The sequence below is a fragment of the Diaporthe batatas genome (assembly GCF_019321695.1).
Source record: "Diaporthe batatas strain CRI 302-4 chromosome Unknown Contig00009, whole genome shotgun sequence".
In the NCBI taxonomy this organism is placed as follows: Eukaryota; Fungi; Ascomycota; class Sordariomycetes; order Diaporthales; family Diaporthaceae; genus Diaporthe; species Diaporthe batatas.
Genome location: NW_025408556.1, coordinates 1,227,988 through 1,242,577, shown reverse-complemented (window position 1 = coordinate 1,242,577; position 14,590 = coordinate 1,227,988). Strand labels below are relative to the sequence as shown.

The 14,590-nt window shown below is 54.1% G+C and overlaps 5 protein-coding genes across 5 annotated transcripts; 2 read left to right on the top strand and 3 right to left on the bottom strand.

Annotated features, from left to right (window-relative positions):
- Window positions 1-170: 170 nt before the first annotated feature.
- On the bottom strand, window positions 171-2,646 carry KVR01_008333 (uncharacterized protein). The gene is made up of 3 exons (XM_044785098.1): window positions 2,569-2,646; window positions 2,071-2,475; window positions 171-1,940 (listed from the first exon to the last, which is right to left on the bottom strand). Exons 2-3 carry the CDS (start codon window positions 2,201-2,203, stop codon window positions 376-378), a joined length of 1,698 nt encoding a protein of 565 aa, XP_044643311.1. The 5' UTR covers window positions 2,204-2,475; window positions 2,569-2,646; the 3' UTR covers window positions 171-375.
- Window positions 2,647-2,876: 230 nt separating this feature from the next.
- KVR01_008298 (chaperonin-containing T-complex subunit CCT6) lies at window positions 2,877-5,029 on the top strand. Its single transcript, XM_044786756.1, has 4 exons — window positions 2,877-3,098; window positions 3,164-3,258; window positions 3,358-4,616; window positions 4,673-5,029. Exons 1-4 carry the CDS (start codon window positions 3,057-3,059, stop codon window positions 4,915-4,917), a joined length of 1,641 nt encoding a protein of 546 aa, XP_044643276.1. The 5' UTR covers window positions 2,877-3,056; the 3' UTR covers window positions 4,918-5,029.
- A 218-nt stretch (window positions 5,030-5,247) lies between these two features.
- Window positions 5,248-6,879, top strand: KVR01_007961 (uncharacterized protein). The gene is made up of 2 exons (XM_044792214.1): window positions 5,248-5,410; window positions 5,475-6,879. Exons 1-2 carry the CDS (start codon window positions 5,285-5,287, stop codon window positions 6,660-6,662), a joined length of 1,314 nt encoding a protein of 437 aa, XP_044642939.1. The 5' UTR covers window positions 5,248-5,284; the 3' UTR covers window positions 6,663-6,879.
- A 6-nt stretch (window positions 6,880-6,885) lies between these two features.
- On the bottom strand, window positions 6,886-10,449 carry KVR01_008125 (uncharacterized protein). Its single transcript, XM_044791213.1, has one exon. The coding sequence runs from the start codon at window positions 10,394-10,396 to the stop codon at window positions 7,070-7,072; it is 3,327 nt and encodes a 1,108-aa protein (XP_044643103.1). The 5' UTR covers window positions 10,397-10,449; the 3' UTR covers window positions 6,886-7,069.
- Window positions 10,450-10,981: 532 nt separating this feature from the next.
- On the bottom strand, window positions 10,982-12,109 carry KVR01_007780 (uncharacterized protein; the record flags this gene model as incomplete). The annotated part of the gene is made up of 1 exon (XM_044783691.1): window positions 10,982-12,109. One exon carries the CDS (start codon window positions 12,107-12,109, stop codon window positions 10,982-10,984), a length of 1,128 nt encoding a protein of 375 aa, XP_044642758.1.
- Between the last annotated feature and the right edge of the window lie 2,481 nt (window positions 12,110-14,590).

Sequence of the window (14,590 nt, the reverse complement as noted above, 5' to 3'; positions counted from 1 at the left end):
CTCCCCCAACACAACCTCTCTTGGGACGACCTGTCCTAGGAGAGCCTCCTACATGATAACCTATAAAACAACCTCTTGTACACCAGTCTTGTGCAGGAGACCTCGCATAGAACAACAGCCTGTGGGCTGAGATGACACCTCGAGGGAGATGACAATAATCTGTAGAAACGTCGATGGAAAGTGCCAATTTATTGCGCCTACCCATGCTAATGAAAGATCCATTGACTTATGACAGCAATGCTCCGCTCCTTACGGGCATCAGACAATTCTGCCGAATCCCCAATGCCGCTTTGACCGAAGAACCACTCCCCCTACTGCCTCGAAAAGTAGACATATTGCAGCAACGATCACCAATAAGCGCTTGAAGAACACCACCTAGAGTTCCTCAGCAGCTGAATGTGCCTCGTCAGTTGCCCCTTCCTTGGTCTTCTCGACAACAGTCTCGTCGGCCTCCATGCTCTCCGTCTCCTTTGCTTCAGTAATCGCATGTCCGGTGCTCAGGCCCAGCGCATCGTCGACAATTAGCCTGGCAACGTTCTTGCCCATCAGAGCGTTCGTCTCCATCGTCGAGATGAACCCCTCCATGCCTGACGTGTAGTAGACGCCGTTACCGACGACCGGGTCCTGGAACGTGACCCGCGGCAGGGCCTTAGGGTAGGAGTGGAAGACGTGCTTGTGGAGCCACGATACGGGCTCCACGACAACCGTGTCATCATCGCTAGCAGGCGTGGCGGCAGGCGCTGCGCCGGTGAGAGTCTTGGGGACCTCGACGCCTAGGACGGAAGAGAGGAACTCGGAAGTGACCTCCATGGGTGAGAAGATCTTGTACAGGTACTCCGTCTTGCCCGTCGATGGGTTCGTGATGGAGCGGAGCGTGCTGATGGAGAAGACTCCCGCCTTTCCTGCGCCCTCGAGGCCGGAGCTGCCATCGGAAGACTTGGAGAAGGCGGTGAGGACGGTCGTGGGAACCTCGGTCCCGGGCTGGAGGCCAAGGTATTCCCCGCTGAGCCTGAACGGAGAGGCAAACAGTGTGACGTACAGCTTCACGTACGGGACCTCGTCAATGGCAGTCTGGATGACGCTGTCCGAGGCCTTGATGTCGCTAAACTGGTAAGGCGTGGCGAGGACAATGTTGTCGAACGCAATACCCGCTGAGCCCCCGTTGACCAGGTACTTGGGTTTCGCCGCGTCGGGTTTCGTGCCGACAGAAATGGAAGAGACCGATGTGTTGAGGTTGACATGAGCTCCCGACTTGGCAACCATGCGGTCAAAGATCTTCCAGTTGCCACCAACCACAGCCTTGGCTCCCTCGGGCGCCATAGATACCATGGTGTCGAGGCCGTGGATGGAGTCCAGGTTGGATGCGTAGTTGACTCTCGTGGCCGCTTCGACGATGTCATGTGAGAAGGCCGCGGAGACGCCGTTGTCGGCCAGGAATTGCTCGCCCGTGACACCAGTGATCTTGGTGAGATCCAACTCGAAGGCCCGCGTGCTCAGTGATCTGAAGGGGAAGTACGGTTCCTCGTACAGCTTGAGAAACGTACCCACGGTCGACTGCATCAGCTTCTGCGCCTTGTAGGGCGACATTCCGTACTTCCAGAACAGCTTCGCCAGGTCGTACCACCACGAGTTACTGGCGGCGGACTCGTACACAAACTTGTCGCCATCCCAGATGACAGTGAGCCGGTCAGCGTCGCTATTAGGCTCCCGGAGCTCCAGGTCGAATTCCTGGGTGGCGTTCCACAGAATCTTGTTCACCTCGACAAAGATACTGGCGCCAACCTCGACAGGTTCGGATGGGATGCCATAAGCGTCAACCGTCAGAGTTCGGCCACCAATGTGGTCCGTCTTCTCAAAGATGGTGATGTTGAGTTCGACGCCAGCATCCAGTGCGTATTGCGACAAGTGGTAGGCGGCAGAAGAGCCGGCAGCACCCGCACCTGTAGGTCGGGTTAGTATTGCGAGCAAAAATAACAGACACAATGACCCGACGGCTGTCCCATAGGAGGTCGGGTAGGTCGGCTCATAGGAGGATATCCCACATGGGCCATGGATAATGAGATAACTGACCTATGATGGCAACCTGTCTCACACTGCTCGCGGAATCGTCAATTAAGACAGACTGCGACACATCCACATTCTCAACCCCTTGCGAGGCAAGCAGGCCAGGGACGGCCGCTTTCAAGCTGTCGAGCCACTTCATTGTCGACCAGGCAGGTGGGCAAGGAGGCAAGGAGGCAAGGAGGTAAGGAGGTAAGGAGGTAAGGAGGTTAGGAGGCTAGGAGGTCAGGAGGCTAGGAGGTCAGGAGGCTAGGACAGGGGACCGGGAGGTTGGGAGGCTAGGAGGTAAGGAGGTAAGGAGGGAAGGAGGGAAGTAGGGAAAGAGGCAAGTAGGCAAGTAGGTAAGATGGGTATTCCGTAGGATCGGTAAGGCTGGTGCAGATGAGATTAGACGGGTTGTTAACAGCTAAGCACCTAGGTAATGAACGGCTCAGCGGGGACCAAAGTTAACAAGAGAATCAATGTAATGCAATGCTATAGATGTCACAAATAAGGCGTAAAGCATACATGTATAATGCAATAGATTCGGGTATGGCGTCCCCTCACCAGCTCAGGTTCAAGAGGAGAGAAGACTGCTCATCGCCGAGATCCCTCGAAGAAGCTCACTTGTCCTCGCTTCCGAGGGCCCTGTGGTCGGGTACCTGACATGTGCCGTGAATCCTGTGCGACGCCAAGTACCGTGCATCCTAGGAGCTTGACACCGCCCACTGGTCCAAGCTCTCCCCCCCAACCCCTGTCTGGTCCCTGCTGCACCTTCCAGGACTGCCAGACGGCCCCACGTTGCTTCCCCTTGCCGGGCAGCGTGGTCTCCTAGCGGCAAGGCCAAAAATTCTAGAAGGTGAACGCGGAGAGCAGACAGCAGCAGCTTGCAGCTTCATCACACCGCGGCGGCCTGACGAAGACGATTGCATCCCGTCGAGCTTCCCTTCCACCCCTTCCCACCCGGACGCCCCACGAACAGCCCAGCCCCGAATTCTCGATTGCACTCCGTCAAGATGTCGGCGGCACAGCTCCTCAACCCAAAGGCCGAGTCAAGAGTACGGAGGTCCCTGCTTTCGAACCCCTCCACGACCACTGCTAACTGGCATCTGTCTCTCTACAGCGGCGGGGCGAGGCTCTCAAGGTCAACATCAGTGCCGGTGAGGGTCTGCAAGATGTCCTCAAGTCCAACCTGGGCCCTCTGGGCACGATAAAGATGTACATTCTCTCCTTTTCCTTTTCTGCGCCTCTCTCTTCACTCGCCCTCCTCCCCCTTTTGCGCAATCCCGACTGACCACACCAACGCGTCGACCCCAGGCTCGTCGATGGCGCCGGCCAGATCAAGCTCACCAAAGACGGCAACGTCCTCCTCCGCGAGATGCAGATCCAGAACCCCACCGCCGTCATGATTGCCCGCGCTGCCACCGCCCAAGACGACATCTGCGGCGACGGTACCACCTCGGTCGTCCTACTCGTCGGCGAGCTGCTCAAGCAGGCCGACCGTTACATCAGCGAGGGCCTGCACCCCCGTATCATCACCGATGGCTTCGAGATAGCCAAGACCGAGGCGCTCAAGTTCCTCGACTCTTTCAAGCTCTCCAAGGAGGTCGACCGCGAGCTGCTCCTCAGCGTGGCGCGGACGTCCCTGGCAACCAAGCTCAACGCCACGCTGGCAAACAAGCTTACGCCTGATATCGTGGACGCTGTCCTGGCCATCTACCAGTCCGGCGCCAAGCCTGACCTGCACATGGTCGAGATCATGAAGATGCAGCACCGCACAGCGAGCGACACCCAGCTCATCAAGGGACTGGCCCTCGATCACGGTGCACGACACCCAGACATGCCCAAGAGGGTGGAGAACGCCTTCATCCTGACCCTCAACGTCAGCTTGGAATACGAAAAGACCGAGATCAACTCGAGCTTCTTCTACTCGAGCGCCGACCAGCGGGACAAGCTCGTCGAGTCTGAGCGCCGGTTCGTGGACGCCAAGCTGAAGAAGATTGTGGAGCTGAAGAAGGAGGTGTGCGGCAACGACCCCAACAAGAACTTCGTCATCATCAACCAGAAGGGCATCGACCCTCTCTCGCTGGACGTCCTGGCAAAGAACGGCATCCTGGCACTGCGCCGTGCCAAGAGGAGGAACATGGAGAGATTACAGCTCATCTGCGGCGGTGTATCACAGAACGCTGTTGATGACCTGTCGCCCGACGTGCTGGGCTGGGCCGGCCTGGTCTACGAGCAGACTCTGGGCGAGGAGAAGTACACTTTCGTTGAGGAGGTCAAAGACCCCAAGTCAGTCACGCTACTGATCAAGGGTCCCAACGCGCACACCATCACACAGGTCACTGATGCGGTCCGTGATGGTCTGAGGAGCGTGTACAACATGATCGTCGACAAGAGTGTTGTGCCTGGCGGTGGTGCATTCCAGGTCGCGTGCGCGGCCCACCTGAAGAGCGATGTGTTTGCAAAGACGGTTAAGGGCAAGGCCAAGTGGGGTGTCGAGGCCTTCGCGGATGCCCTCCTCATCATCCCCAAGACGCTGGCGGCCAACGCTGGTCTCGATGTTCAGGATGCTTGTAAGTGCAGCCCATAACCCCACGCAGCTCGGCATTCTAACTAACCATCACAATAGTGGCCGCCCTGCAGGACGAGCACCGCGATGGCGCCGTTGTCGGTCTGGATCTCTCCACTGGCGAGCCCATGGACCCAAGCCTGGAGGGTATCTTCGATTCGTTCCGTGTGCTGAGGAATTGTGTCGCATCCAGCGCTGGTATCGCCTCTAACCTGCTGCTCTGCGACGAGCTGCTGAAGGCCAGGCAGATGGGACGCCAGGGCGGACCCGGGCCTGGCATGGATGGAGCTCAGGACCACATGTAATGGAAAGGAATAGATGTACGTCAGTGAGATGATACCAGTAGAGGCAAGGCGTTTGTACTGTCCATATGAAAAGAAATGCAATGGTATAGAGACGCATTGATACCTTCTTGAGCTCTTTTCTTCCTGTAACATTGATCCAGAAGACACATTAAAATGCCATCTATGCCCCTGTGCCCTTTAAAAGCTCCATGGAGCAGGCACGCCGAAGTGATTCTCGCATGGTCTCGATACAGTCGCTCCCACATGCTTATCGGTACTGATAAGAGGGACCCACTTTAAAGTTGCTGTGAGCCGCAAGCTGCTGGAGAAATTTCCAACCCCGCCATCATGCTCTGTCCAAACGATCCTCTCTGTACATACACGCAAGATGGCACCATACGACAGTGACGACTCGCTCGACGAAGACCAGGACTTCACGGAGACCAACGTCCTACTGGGGTATGCCTCTACAGACGCAGATGAAGACACAATCAGCCGCCTAGGAGGCAGACCAGTAAGTCAACATCCTTTGACTTGAGGACACAACCGCAGAACTGTGCCCTGACTTCTCCTCCCAGGAATGGATCGACCCCTCGAAACCGCCGTCCGCGTCCCTGGCCCGCTGTAAGGTCTGCAATGACCTCATGGTGGTCCTCCTCCAACTCAATGCCGAGCTGAACGAGCGGTTCCCCGGCCACGAGAGGCGGCTGTACGTGTTCTCGTGCCGGCGCAAGTCGTGTCGGCGGAGGGAGGGCAGCATACGTGCCGTGAGGGGCGTGCGTATCTCGCCCGACGCGGCTGCCAAGGCCAAGGAGCGCAAGGAGAAGGAGCAGCGAGACAAGGAGGAGAGGGAGAGGGCGGAGGCGGAGAGGAAGGAGAAGGAGAAGGGGCTGGGCGAGGCGCTGTTCGGCGTCCAGGGGAAGGGCGCTTTCGGGGCGAGTGGAGCTGTGAACCCGTTCTCTTCGGGTGGTGGTTCCGCAGGCGCGAACCCTTTCGCGAAGCCCGGCGCCAACCCCTTCAGCAAAGCGAGCAGCGAGACGACACAAGCACAAAGCACAACGGAGCCCGAGACACAGCCCGAGACCACATCTTCGAAATACTCGACAAAGGACCTGCCAAAGACCTTCGCCGAGACCCTCTCCCTCAACAACCCCCAAGAAGCCTCGAAAAGCGGGCCACCACCCCCGCCAGAGCCCTGGCCGCCAGAGGCCGAGCAGCCCAAGCCGTTCCCGCTAAGCTACCTCGCCGACGCCGACTACGAGACGCTGGACCCGATCCCAGCACCGAAGGACGTGCCCACCAACATGGAGATCGACGACGGTGCCGGGTCCAGCGGTGGCGGCGGCGGCGGCAAGGAGGACAAGGAGGTCTTCGAGAGCACCATCGACGGCACGTTCCAGAAGTTCGCGGACCGGCTCGCGCAGAACCCGGACCAGTGCATCCGGTACGAGTTTGGCGGGCAGCCGCTGCTGTACAGCAAGACGGACGCCGTGGGCCGCCGGCTGCACCACGACGGCGGCGGCAGCGGCAGGATCCCGCCGTGCGAGAACTGCCGCGGCGAGAGGGCGTTCGAGGTCCAGCTCGTCCCCGGGGCGATCGCGGAGCTGGAGGCTGAGGAGGACGGCCTCGAGGGTATGGACTGGGGCACCGTCATCGTGGGGACGTGTGCTACGGACTGTGTGCCGGCTGGTACTGTGGATGGCGAGGCTGGGTATCTGGAGGAGTGGGCTGGTGTGCAGTGGGAGGAGCTCACGCAGAGAAGATAGAAGGTGGTGATAGATGTTGCTGTCCTGCAGCTCAACCAAGCCTGATTTTCAGGGGAGAGACATCTAGATCTCCTGTCTGCATGGCCTAAGAGTATAGCGCATTCATTGATGGTTCACGAGGCACACACTAAAAGAAATTTACGTATTTGTGTTGTTTGCTCGACATGATATGGCTTGCCGACTTTGAATGATAGAGAGGATTTTTCAAGTCTGATGATTGTAAACGCTGGGTCTCTGTGCGTTTACCACTGTATGAAGGCGCTGTGGATGGCTTCAGACGTTTACATCAAGAACCAATCTGTCTAATGCTTCATTCCCAACACGCAGACGCATTTCCCTGCCTAATATACTTTTGGATCGAGTCCCAATTTCCCATAATGTTGCTACGTACCTGCTTCAGAAGTCAATCAATCAACCGGTGATTCGCTGTCGCTACTTTCCAGAGTTGAGAGAGATATTCCACCCTTAGACCATGGCCCAAATTCAGACCTGCGCACATCCCACTTTGCGTTCTCAGCCTTCAGAAATTCAACTACTTCATCCCAGCCTCTTTTAGCAGCGACCTCTTGTGGCGTAGATGTTGGAATTTTTTGCACTTGTACTTCCCCGTCCTCAGCTGCGTCCAAGTCTGCGCCATTGATCGACATGGACATAGATTGGGAGGGGGATTCCCGAACAGTACACATGAACGATGCGAGAGGGAACCAACTCCCGTGTCGAGCGAGAATCTTGACACAGTCCGCCCATCCGTTGGCAGCAGCCAGGTGTATTGGCTGGATCAGTTCCCCTTTTTGTGTGCCCCAGAGGAGATGTTTGATTTCACGGCCTTGATCATGGTGAGACATTACCTCAAGACATCCAGAGTGCCCAAAGAGTGACGCATAATGGACGGGTGTCAGCGCAGCGAACGGCGTTGCGCAGCGAAGGCTAGCCCCAAGATCCAGAAGCGCCCTCATACATCCCACATATCCCTCTCGGCATGCCACGTGAAGCGGTGTCAGCCCATTGTCGTCCGGATAATCAACCGGGGGTGCCCACGCCAAGGACTTGAGGGCCGTGGCTACGACAGAAATAATCCTGTCGTCGCCGCCACATGCCGCGTGCCATAATGTTGACCGGTTCGTTGAATCGATCTGGCACGCCACATCGGGGGCATGCTCACAGATATAACAGACAACTTCAAGGTTGGCCATCGCGGCGGCCCTGTGGAGCACCGTCTCCCCGTTGCCATTCTGCAGCCGGAAGAGATAACTCCACTCGTGCTTGATGTCGAAGTCCTCCCACGGTTCTGGGCCTTCTGAGATCTGGAACATGGTCCTTATGACGCGGTCGAATTCTTCTCTAGTGCTGTAGGTTGCGGCCAAGTGGATGGCCGTGTCTCCGGTTCCTCTCACTGATCCTAGTGGTGCTCTGAGACTTGACATCACGTTTGGGGTGAATTCGATGTCTCTTGTTGGATTTGAGAGGAATTCGCGAAAATCCAGTGCGTTGCGCAGTATCGATGCGATATGCGTTCCTGTAATGGGAACGGGGTCGCCTTGAAGGCATTGGTCAATCAGCCCCGAGACAGCCCGAGAATCGCTCTGGAAAGCCGCAAAGTGAAGAAGTCGGTCCTGCGATATTCCAAAATGGACCTGCTTGAGTATACCATCCGGATCCTTTGCTTGCTCCGCACTCATGCCATCCCCGTCCGTGACTGTGGTCGCGATTTGGTCAAGCATGGAGCTCAGTGTGTCCTCATCGGGCCTGTCACATTGGACCTCCTGACGAATGAGATTGCAGCATCCACTTTTCTCTGGCATTCGATCAAAGCCTCCAGCTCCTGGCGAACTCTTCTCCGTCGATGTATCGGACGCGCGCTTTGAAGCGTTGGCTTCCAGAAAAGTCCTATCACGCGAGCGTACCCTGACCTTTTTGGCCAACGAGATTAATCGACCCGGCTGCAAAGTCTCTGAGACGCAAACTGGCTGGAATAAAGATTTCAGCTGAGTTCCAGCGCAGATATAGGCCGACGGTGCGTCGTTGGTAAATGATTGGGAGACTGTGTTCTTGAGTTCTACCCTGTGAACCAGGTCAAGAACGTATGAGACGCCGCCGAGCATTTGCATTTCCCGAAAATGAAAATGAGCAATCATTCTATCCCGGTATTCGTCTACAAGGTCAGCTTTTCCACCTCGAGGTGCCAGAACCCAGGTTCTGTTTATGTGGTCGTAAGCCTCGCGTACTGTCCTGCCCTCTAGGGGCCTGATAATACCAACAGCCTTGAACTGACCATCAACCAGTAAGTTTGGTTGAAGGGCAACAGCCACGTCAAAGAGCCAACCAGAGATCCCTTTGCCAGGTGGATAGGAGAATCTGAAAATTCCTTGAATACCCCGCTGTTGAGAAAGTCTGGATCGAAGGATTCCGGACTTCGGGTCCCATAGAGCTCGAGGGTAGACTTCTGACATGGTGAAGCTTTCTGAAGCACCTTTGAGTAGTGCCTTTGGGATAATGAAGCTAGGGAGAATGCGGGATTGCTCTTGCTTCACAAATATTGTTTTTACCTCGCCTCCTCCCCGGTCATCCATACCCACAAACGTTAGGGCGTCATATGCGCGCACCCTTGCGTACTGGTCCCCCCAGACTCGCCGAAGCAATATCGCTGGGCTGCAGTCTTGAAGGTGCTCTCGGCCGTATCCGTCCCACATGTCTATATCGACGGAGCAGTCAAGAATTGCCAAGAACTCTTCTGCAGAGTCCTCTTTCGCACTGCTGGAGTGTTTCTGGGCCGAGGGTCGAAGATAAAGCTGGACCATGAGTCCTCGATTTGTCGTACTCCATGGGATGCTACTTTCTGGCTGGGTCCGACCAGATATAGGATTCATGCTCGGCACATGTTCAAAGTACGTGGGAGAATCGGCTAGCAGACCCGATGGTCGCCCAGGGTCTATTCCCCCAGTCATGGCACACCAGGCGAATATAGTCTGGTCATCAGTGACTCGAATGATCTCGTTCTGAAGCCGAATGAAAGAACGAATGCCGCCTTCTCCGTACAAGAGTGGCATATTCACGTCGAACAGCCCCATAAGACAGTAGGCCATGTCCTCCTGGCGCTTCGTTTCTCTCCTCGAAGCCCATCTCATTCGGTTGGCCACGCTCACTTCGTGCATGGCTATATCGCCGGAGAGAACACCGATGTCGATACCAGTTGCTTTGACCAAATGTCGCATAATGTGTTCGTCACCCTTTTTGCCCATGAATGACCAGTCCCTTAAGTAGAAAGATACCTCCCGAGGAGCTATGAGCTCTTGCAGAGTCCAGCCTCGAGTAATCCAGCGACTGTGCTGGATATTCTTTCTGTATCGTGTTTTGATACTCCCTCGTGATTCCGGTGTTGCGTCTGCCAAGTAGACATAGCAGATCTCTGAGTTCTGATACCATCTGTACATGGAGTTGATGGCTTCCGAAAGCTCTGTGCTGCTGGTTTTGTCAATGCAGCAGGTGTCAATCCAAATCCAGTCGTACCCATCGGATGCAGCCAGTTTCGCTGCGTCAAGGACCTTTTGAAGCCCTTGGCGTGCCTTCAGAAGGTTGTTTCGGCTCAAGAAGGATAGCAACTTGACCCTGATGCCCTGCATTTCCTGTAACGTGACCTCGTCTTTATCCCAAGTATGGGACAGAATTGCATATGGTGGCACTCCATCTTCGTTGATTAACACCACCTCAAGAGTGTTTGTGGACAGCAGCCTCATGTTCTTGCGGGCGGTGATTCGGTGTTAGAGAAGCCTGGCCGCTTAACTTTGACTGTTAATGGGATTTCAGAGTAAGATGGAAAATTCAAGGCAGCAGAGCATGCGGGGCTCGGACTCAACATACAACCTCAGCTGGGGGCCAGGTCTCACGTGTGGTCACATGCATCGAATCCTTTATTGCCCAGGCCTTTCGATGCTCAGGCGCCACAAGGCACCGCCCGTTTTTAATTTATGACCCATCATAATCTTCAATGCAATATTACATGTACTGTTTGGGGAAATGCGTAACAATCAAAAGCATGAATCAAATGCAAAAAGAACTTCTCTCCGCTATTTCTATATTCCTTCCGGGTGCTGTCGTAGTTTACAACCTCTTTAGGTACAAGTCACTTAGTCCGGAAAATGTAGAATTGCACCATCAGTGAAGTCCATGGCTCCTGAACATTGGGCGTTGGAAAAGACACCCTGCTGAATAAGGCACACTTGTAAAGGGGGAGAGAGTACTCGAATATAATGCATTAGATTCCATAGCATATCAAAGGCATGGCTGTCAGCCAAACCCGACATCTCGATGGCCCGCTCCCCTTAGACTGCCTTCTTGGACTGCTCAGTCTTTTTCGCTTCCTCCAGAAACCATTTGCTACATTCCTCAAGCCCTTCATAGACCCCCACCTTCGGCTTGTAACCGAGCAGTTGCTTAGCCTTGTCGCATTTAAGTGTGCGCGTGATGGTGCTTAAGTGAACGGCTTCCCTGGTGATCGCGGCCTGCTTTTTGCCAAAGGAAAAGATCCAAGTTGACCACTCACTCACTGTAGCCGCCAGCATAGCAACCCAATAAGGGACAACTTTGATATCCTCCTTTTTCACAGGTATACCCACGGACGCGGCAATAGCTCGGTTAAAATCCCAAAAGAGAACTGGCTCGTCGTTGGTAATGATAAAGGCCTGGCCATCAACCTGCTTATCCACAGGCAGAGCAGCCTTGCCATAGGCATCAATCAGGGCGTGGGCGGCGAGTAGATGCGCATCCACCAAGTTGGAGATATATGTAACATCATAGTAGTTCTTTCCCGGCCCAATCTGCACATTTGCTTTCCCAGCTCGGGCTTTAGCAATGACCTTTCCTAAGAAGCCAAAATCACGGGCTCCAAAGGCAGTAGCAGGGCGAATAGATACTGTCAACATAGACGAGTCTCCACCTTGACGGTTGGCCGCAAGGATCTCATCTTCAGCCTCGACTTTGGTCAGAGTGTACACTCGCTTCTGGGCTGGGTATCGAAGAACTGGTAGCGACTCATCGGCATCAACCAATTCGCTGACATTGTCGTGGATAGCCGAGGATGTTGAGGTGTAGATAAAGGCCTTCACAGATTTGATCTTCTGAGCCGCAGATAAGAGATTTCTTGAACCGTTGACATTCACATTGCGGAAGCGAGCTGGGTTCAGAACTAGAGGGTCCGGTGATGCAACGTGGAAGACAGTCTGAGGCTTGATATTAACAAAGGCAGACTCTACGTCTGCAGAAGAGGTGATATCGCAAGTATGGTAATAAACCCCCGGGACCTGATTCCTTTCAGTGTTGATATCAATGACATGAATTTGGTAATTAGGGTTCTCGGCGAGCAGGCCTTCAGCCAAATGAGAGCCGATGAATCCACATCCACCGGTGATGATGATAGGACTGAGGTCCGAAGAGGTAGACTGGCTCGACATGGTGACAATTTTGGAAAGACTCTTTGCTCAGCTGCCGCGAAAAGTGTGCTCAAGGTTCGATTACCAACAACTTGAAGGTCCTGCAAGAACTAAATAGTAAAAAAACCCCAAGCGGGTGGGGACCTCGGGAATGTTGGTTCGACGCGGCGCTTAAGAAGATCAGAAAATGCGCACATCTGCACGGCCGGCCCACTTTCGTTGGCACGTCGACATATTGTCTGATTCGTACTCGGACAACTTCAGGGGTGCATAAGTCGCGGATCATACCCACTTATCATGAGTGCTATAAGAAAAACATTCTAGTACTGAGGGTGAGTTGATAGCATCAGAGTTGTGCCGGGTTTACAGGTGCAGTGTGAACTATAACTTGAAGTAGCCACCCGGAGCGTGATCCCGGTTGGACGACAAATGGGCCAGATCGATGTCAAAAAAAAAAAAAAATGCAGCTTAAGGCGAGCAGGGAGCGGTTCAAGCCGAACAATTACACCACAATGCAATTGTTGGCGGACCTTGTGACGGGGCGGCGCAGTAGAACGGGGTACTACAAGTATAGGAGGCTACTAGGAACTGAATCCTTCAACTTGAAGGATTGAACTCAAATTGATGCTTTGGAGACGCACATAATGCGGGCGCTCCACTTCGATTGGCTCAGTCAATTGACAATGTGACAATCCGGCCCATAAGCCCAGAGCACACACCGCGTGAACCGTTCAAAGTGGAGCTAGATCCACGGGTGCACCAGGACTAACAACCAACATGCTAGGGATGGCGAAAGTGAAATTTCCATTTCGAAATATTTCACTTTCCAGCCAGATTTCAAATCGTCAGGTCGAGTGGGTCTGAAACGTGAAATTGAGACTTCTTTTTGGGTGGGTCTCCCACCTAATTCGAAGTACCTAAATAGCTACTATCAGCTTAGATACTTCACCAGCCGTCGGTCCCAAGGTCCCTAAAATGTGGCGTTCTATGCCCGATCGGTCCTAGCAGTCAACTTGAAACCCTAACCCTAAGAGACTTGGCAGAAACATCTGACCGCCTACCGTTTTAGGTATAGTGCAGTGTGCATGGACCATAAGGTGGTCCGTGCTTTGAATTTCAGTTTCCTTCACAAGGGGCTCTGAAATTCGTGTTTTCTTTCACCAGGTCCGGTGGGTCCTGAATTTCGCCATCCCTACAACATGCATACTTATTAAGTATGGAAACCAACCCTTCGCAGGTGGGTACAACCAGCAGTTGGCGGAATACGCAGGCGAGTCATCACAGCACTTGAGATTCGGTAAGAGTTGTCTTGTCGACAAACGACACCCACAGTGGGCTCTCCTCCCCTGACTGCTTCTCGGACAAGGAATCTTGTAAGTTATCAACGGGGCTTACAACAACTCCATTTCAGATGCAGCTTTGCTGATAGACCCACAAGAGATGCATGAGATGCTGCACTGCGGCTCTTTCTGGAGGCTCAACTGAGCCATCTGTTTCCACCAGGATGCAAAAGATAAGGGATGGATCACGGAAGTGGATTTACCCTGTTACACTATTATTCAGTCGACCAAAAGACCTCGGATACCATTTTCCCTGCCTTGCACCAACATCACTCCGTCCAATGTCCACCCCAGGCCGAGCTGAAAGGTGGAAGATTCTTGGACTCATCGTGAATCTCGATGAGGCAGCTCTTGCGGTATCCAACCTCTCGGTGCTTACTTCCACAGGAAAACAAACGAGTCTTCGGTCAAAATGTCCGCAAGCTCTTCTCTCTCTAGCTATCCGTTGGACAAGATCTTAGTCCATTAGCCTCCGGATGGCTAGACATTCAAGATGGACAATGGACAATGTTCTTTTTTCGAATTTCCTACACCTGGACTCACCGTCTCCTGCTCACATGTGCACCTTCGTGCTGGCTCTGATCGGACTCATTTTTGGCATTGTTGACTCAACAGTGCGAACATTGCTTTCGTTCCAGCTGCTGCGAAAGGGTCGAGCGACCTTAGCAGACATTCTGTATGATCCTTTAGTACGCTAGACATCGCTCACAGCTGTGCTCCACGCTGCATGGAAGCAGGACTTTGCGCTCTCGTGGGGAATAGTCCCAAGGCATTCTGGCGCCCATTCTGACTATCATTGCCAGTGGACTGTAACTAGTTAGATGGTGATTCTAGTTCCCTGGACTTATCATGCTGAACTCCAGCTGCAAGACCGGTTCCTCTCTGAGAATCGCACTTTGAACAGCCTCAACACCGTCCCGAGCGATAGTGGCGAAGCATGGACGAACTTTGCCATAACTCAGATTTCCAACCTATCTTACCCTCAATGGACACAAGGGGAATATGCCCTGGCCTAATTCGGTGTCGGAAATCTCCACAGTCTCGACGGCAACACCACCTCACCCGCCGCCACGGCTCGCGTCCCAGCTGCCCACGTCAACCTCAACTGTCAACTGTAGCCTGATCGGTCATTATCCGGGCGATCCCTCCAGGATCATGCTCC

What these genes read in the sequence shown, in the direction of transcription:
- KVR01_008333 (XM_044785098.1), bottom strand. Translation starts at nt 2,203, where the DNA reads ATGAAGTGGCTCGACAGCTTGAAAGCGGCCGTCCCTGGCCTGCTTGCC. An exon ending in GAGACAGGTTGCCATCATAG is followed by an intron (nt 1,941 to 2,070) that starts GTCAGTTATCTC and finishes CCCGACCTACAG; the next exon opens with GTGCGGGTGCTGCCGGCTCT.
- KVR01_008298 (XM_044786756.1), top strand. Translation starts at nt 3,057, where the DNA reads ATGTCGGCGGCACAGCTCCTCAACCCAAAGGCCGAGTCAAGA. An exon ending in ACCCAAAGGCCGAGTCAAGA is followed by an intron (nt 3,099 to 3,163) that starts GTACGGAGGTCC and finishes GTCTCTCTACAG; the next exon opens with CGGCGGGGCGAGGCTCTCAA. An exon ending in CCTCTGGGCACGATAAAGAT is followed by an intron (nt 3,259 to 3,357) that starts GTACATTCTCTC and finishes CGTCGACCCCAG; the next exon opens with GCTCGTCGATGGCGCCGGCC.
- KVR01_007961 (XM_044792214.1), top strand. Translation starts at nt 5,285, where the DNA reads ATGGCACCATACGACAGTGACGACTCGCTCGACGAAGACCAGGACTTC. An exon ending in GCCGCCTAGGAGGCAGACCA is followed by an intron (nt 5,411 to 5,474) that starts GTAAGTCAACAT and finishes TTCTCCTCCCAG; the next exon opens with GAATGGATCGACCCCTCGAA.
- KVR01_008125 (XM_044791213.1), bottom strand. Translation starts at nt 10,396, where the DNA reads ATGAGGCTGCTGTCCACAAACACTCTTGAGGTGGTGTTAATCAACGAA.